At 32.8% G+C, this 6000-nt stretch overlaps 1 protein-coding gene across 1 annotated transcript in view; it reads right to left on the bottom strand.

The window, feature by feature from the left end:
* Positions 1-1436: 1436 nt before the first annotated feature.
* Positions 1437-6000, bottom strand: part of LOC142178811 (putative expansin-B14) — a 28577-nt gene continuing 24013 nt past the window's right edge. The window contains exons 2-4 of the mRNA XM_075248532.1: positions 2505-2653; positions 2111-2423; positions 1437-1556 (exon numbers count right to left, since the gene is read on the bottom strand). Coding sequence (XP_075104633.1) covers positions 1437-1556; positions 2111-2423; positions 2505-2653 — 582 coding nt within the window. The remainder of the gene's footprint in view (positions 1557-2110; positions 2424-2504; positions 2654-6000) is intronic.

Below are 6000 nucleotides of genomic sequence, written 5' to 3'. Positions count from 1 at the left end.
ATGTGCGGTAAACTCCTTGCACCTGCGTCTCCAACCAACCTTAAGCCCAACCGCTTCTGCGGTCTTGCACCTGCGGCCCTTTCCATGCAGGTGCGATTGTATCAGATCCCAGCTGCCTCAGCACTGCTCCCAAGTCTAAACTCGATCCGTTTTCAATCTGATTGGCATCCGAGGCCCTCGGGACTCCATCCAAACATACCAACACATCCCAAAATACAATACAAACTTAGTCGGAACCTTAAACCACATCAAACAATATCAAAATCATGAATTGCGCCTCGAATCAAAGTTATAAATTTCCAAATCTCCAAATTTAATATCTTGTGCCAAAATGTATCAAATCAATTTGGAATGACTTCAAATATCGCACACGAGTCATAAATGACATAACGAAGCTATTCCAAGGCTCGGAACCCCAAATGGATATCGATAAACATCAAAATCCACTTCAAACCAACTTATGAAATTCTTAAACTTTTAAAATGCCAACCTTCCATAATAAGCGCCGAAATGCTCTCAGGTGATTCGATACTCAACCCGAACATACGCTCAAATCCGAAATCATCATACGAACCTATTAGAACCTTCAAATCCCGATTCTGATGTCATTTACTTAAAAGTCAAATCTTAGTTAATTCTTCCAATTTAAAGCTTCCGAAATTAGAATTTTCTTTCCAAATCAATCATGAACTTCCCGAAATTCAATTCCGACCACACGTACAAGTCATAATACCTGAAGTGAAACTACTCAAGGTCTCAAACCGCTGAACGATGTGCTAAAACTCAAAACGACCGGCCGAGTCGTTACACTCTCTACCGCAGCTACATGCGGCATGAAAACTGAACCATCACCTAATCAGTGCTATTTCAGCTTCAGATCAAAATCCCACTAGATGTTCAAGGAATTACCAACCTACTATGTGGGATTTTGAATATATTCAGTCCATACACAATAATTATGCGGTAAAATAATTTGTTTAGCACATATTCATGTTATTGAATAATCTGAATAATTAATTTGTTGTAACATCATTCAAACGATTACGTACGTTAATATTCGAGCTGATCATCAATTGTAAATGTGTTGCGTAGGGAGAGAAGTATATGAAGCGTTTTAACAAATTGAAGGAGGAAATGAAGAAGATTATAATGGCTGAGGGATTAGAAGAATTAGAGAAGTTGGAGCTGATTGATAATTTACAAAGGCTTGAAGTTAGTTACCACTTTAAGCATGAAATCATGCAAATTTTGAGCAGCATAAACCAGCACACTCCAGCCACAAGAGAAGTATATGAAGCGTTCTATGGCCGTGACTTTTCATTGCCTTGCATGTCTTCTTTTGTTGCTCCATTTTGTAGTTTTCAGGTGCCATTTCGTGTAACTTTTCTCCACTTCATGTCCAAGCATTCCTACACGTAAAATAAACTCTATTAACCTCAATTGTCGCACAAATTAGCATCCAAATAACAAGCAAATAGGGTAAATAACGTCAAAATATATGGAATTATAGCACGACGTTTACAAGTCTCCTGAATTGGACAAAATGATGTTGTTTTCTGATGAAGAGAAGAGAAAAAAAGAGAAAAGAGGAAAAAGATTGAAGGAAAAAAAAAAGAGCGTTCTCTAATAAATTTTCATAACTTTAGGGATTGTTTGTGGGCGGATATTGTGAATACTCAAGGGTGGTGGGCAGATATTGATGCATTCTTCCCGTAGAAATGATACTAGGTAGCCACTCTAAAGGTCTGCTATTTAGGAATTAGCCAATGTGTCATGAATTTTAATTTTTCCGTTCAATTTTTCAGGACACAAATATACTGAATTGTCCTAAATTTATGATTTTTGGTATAAAATTTCAGGACAAAATAAACAATGACTAATCCCTAAATAGCATACCTAAGAATGGTTGTTCGTGTATTTCTCCCTTTCTTTTTCCATTGCTTGTGAGGATCATACAGTAAGAGGACAAAAACAAAACGACTTGAAAATAATAATATTTGAAAGATATTTATTAAACTCCTAAAAGGAGAACATTTCGAAGTCATATTTGTGACATTGATTTTACTCATTATTTTTGTGTTTGTGTTGAAGAATACAATAAAAAATTGACATTGGAATTGTAGGCTTGTCCAGGTTTCCAGCCAACAGGAATGACATTGGGAGCAGTAAGTTTCTTATTGAACTCAGTTGTGAGCCTAAGAGAATATGGAGCAGGCTGTGTTGAAGGGTTAATATTAGTACTCCATGTTGCCCCAAATACATGATTCATAGTTATCGACTGCGTAGATCTTGCTGGCACAAGCTCCACTAAATTAATATCACCATCTCCACTTTCAAACTCTACATTTACTGATAAGAAATTAGCATTAGATCCCGGATCCACCTTGAATGCTACATTTGTGTTCTTGTATACGCACGGTACCCTACAATAATAAATACAACTGCTTTTAATAAATATTCTTTGTGCTGTCGGTATATATATCTCTATTCAGAAAAGTATGTACCTTTGGTAAGAGATTGAAATATTTCCCATATTATGTAACGCGTCAGCTTGTCCAGGCTTGGCCATTGCTCGCATGGCAGTTCCACTTAGATCAAAATGAATAGCACCTGAACACTGGTTTCCTGAGCAAGGGCCAAGATTACATTTCACCTATAATTTCAATGTATAAGTCATTCACAAAGTCTTAGACATTAGAGCAATTTATCGAAGGATTTCACTAATATATACTGACAGTGCAAATTAATTTTTACACTATTAGTTAGTGCATTTTAATATGTTATAACATGTTACTAGAAGTGACGAAAAACTAAATTATGGGCAAGAATTAATATGGACCTGGTAGCAAGCTCCGCAGCCTAAGCCTTTCGTGTGTAGAGGAGGATTTCCAGCAGATACAAAGGAATTATAAGGGGTTTGTGATACAGCATTTGTATATCCACAAGCTCCTCCATCTTGCATTACAAAAATGAAAATTAATTGTATGGTCCAATTAATAACAAATCTCATAAAAACAATTAAAAAGATCGAGTTTAATTACCCTGACTGTGTGTCGAAATCAACCTCTAATATATATAAATTAAATTAACGAAAACAAATTTTGTATGCATTAATAAAAAAGTTTTATTCAGAGTATAACATCATTAATTACCACTTCCTGCTCCATTTGGAGCGCCATAATATGTTGTTACAGCTGGTTGAAAACCAGCTAAAGATGCATGAGTGTTTTAACATGTGCACAAGTGCAGTGTTTAAACAAACATAGAGCTATAAAAGTGAAAATGAGAGGGAGATTAAAAGCCATAATATGCTTGGTTTACTAGATAGAACAAGAGTTTATTGTCCTTAATCTTTTTTTCTAATTGCTTGGAGAAACTCTATGGTATGGGTGCTCTTCTTATAGTGGAGAAAACATAATGCTTACCAAATATTAAGGAATATTTGATATCTAAAAGATATTAATGATCCTCCATGTTATACTGTAGTTTTACTTACCATAATGGCAATATATTAAAACTAATTACCAAAGAAGTACATATAAGTCTTGATAGATATATAGAAAGTTAGAGCTGACCATTGACTAAATTATCTTACACAAAGAAGATCTTGCTAATTTACCAAAATCATCCCTAGGTTCATTAAGAGATGATAACTACTTACTATTTCACATGAAATTATCTCGTTGATCACTTGCCAATATTCTTTGATATATTTTTGTCTAATCTATTAAAAGATCTTGAGAATTATTTTCTGACTGCTATGATCTTGAGATACTCTTCAAATCCTTATATTCTATAAATTCAGCTAGCCAATAAATATATAAAACATGCTATTTACTTGATAATGAAATTTAAAAGTAGACGCATGCACATATACGTACAAAACTTTCATAACTAACTTATGTTCGGACAACTTTTTTGTGGATAGTCCAATAGTGATAAAGTATGTGTACAAATGATAGATTATGCACAAAATTTATTACTGCTTCGTCTCAAATTATTTATCGTATTTCTCTTTTACACGTCTCTTAAAAAATATTAATTAGGCGGAGGGTTGAACTACTTGAACGATTGCATATAGATGTTCGTAACATGCAGCGGAAGATAATAACAATCCTAGGCCGATCTTTTCGTATTTAAAATTTATTTACATGTCAAAAATCGAATCTAAGACGTACCTGGTGAATAGAGTCTCGTTGCAAAATTTATTCGATAGTGCGAAGACTCTATGCGTATCCACACCGAGACCGATCCTTGCTATTAACTTTTTGATCAATGAAACCCGTGAACAAATTAAATGAAATATTGTGCTGAAATTTTTCTCAAAAATCTCAACTCAACGGTAGAAGAACAAGAAACACTTTTTCTTGTAATTGTATTTTCTCTCTTAGCTTTGTATTGCATTCTCACTTTCTCAAGAATTTCTGAGGCAAATTTTCTCCATCACCTTTCATATAGCATCACCTATAAACTCTTTTTCTATTTGATTGAGGTAATGATTTACTTAGGTAAAAATTTATTCCAAAAATAAACTTTATTTTATATGGAAATTCGAAATTCCATCAAATTGGCATCGTGACTGCCGATTTCAAATTTAATTCCAATTGGAATACAAGTATCAATTAATATATTATATTAAAAAATACCAATCCCATTCTTAATGGGTTTGAACCAACATCACGTCCTTCCTTAGACTTATTGGCAATCCAATCCTAAATTGATTTTTATATATATATATATATATATATATATATATATATATATATATATATATATATATATATATATATATATATATATATATATATATATATATATATATATATATATATATATATATATATATATATATATATATATATATATATATATATATATATATATATATATATATATATATATAAATAGAAAACTTCAATTTGTTCACAATATTAATTATATCCTTTGTGCTAACAAAGAATATAATAATATTTCATTTGGACAAATAACTAAATTTATTTAACTAATTAAATTCTTTAATTTAATTATCAAATAATAAAGTAATTAATCCTTTAGCAAAGATCAGAACACTCGTTAGTGTGCGACCCATAGGTTCAATACTAAGACGGTAGTAAATTGATCACATCAATATACTAATCAAGGGTGGCGTCTAGCAACACTCCTTACCGACCAGATAGAATGAAGTATACAATTTACTCTCAAGGACCAGTAAAATAATAATATAGTAATTTCTTCTGTCCTTATAGCTCTGGGTCACCCTAGGATATGGTTCAACTATCAAATCCTAATAGGCGACCAACTATGTGTTCATGTCAAATATAATCGATAATTGAATGACCTAAGAAACTCTTTTCTTCTTTCATTCAATTGCCCTGGCCAAGGTCTTAGTTTGGTCGTTTATAATTCATGACAACATGGAGCTTAAACTCATTACCAAGAGTTGACAGATTCCATCTCGATCAATCACTAATTCTACAAGTATTTAATCATACATGATATCCTTTCTACTATCTCCCTAAGGCCATAGGTGTCTAGTATCAAAGCATAATAAATAACTTGTCAATTACTATAATGATCTCAAGTCAAAGGAAATTCTTACATCATATTCTTCAAGAGAATATCCTATTGACAATTTATGATAATTGTCACAACCCAAAGCCACGTGACCGACACCTGGTACCCTACCCGACCCGAGCAAACCAAACCATGTGATGCACCCAAATCATATGCATGAAAACCAATTTAACTGCGGAACCTCCTTGAAAATCATATATATATTTTCAAGTTAAATGATAAAATATTTTTCAATTCAAAATCACACATGACCCCTTTCATGATAATAACAATGAGACTAAGTAAAATAGATATACTTTCATGTATGTCGTGTACAACCCCGTTACTACAACATTTCACAACTATCTAAAGATTCTCTATACCAAAGAATAGAACCAACGGTTGGAGTAATTCCTACAAAATAAAATAAGGAAGAATATGATAGCT

This window comes from Nicotiana tabacum, unplaced genomic scaffold (genome assembly GCF_000715075.1).
Source record: "Nicotiana tabacum cultivar K326 unplaced genomic scaffold, ASM71507v2 Un00001, whole genome shotgun sequence".
NCBI lineage: Eukaryota > Viridiplantae > Streptophyta > Magnoliopsida > Solanales > Solanaceae > Nicotiana > Nicotiana tabacum.
This window is presented reverse-complemented; position numbering and strand designations above follow the sequence as displayed.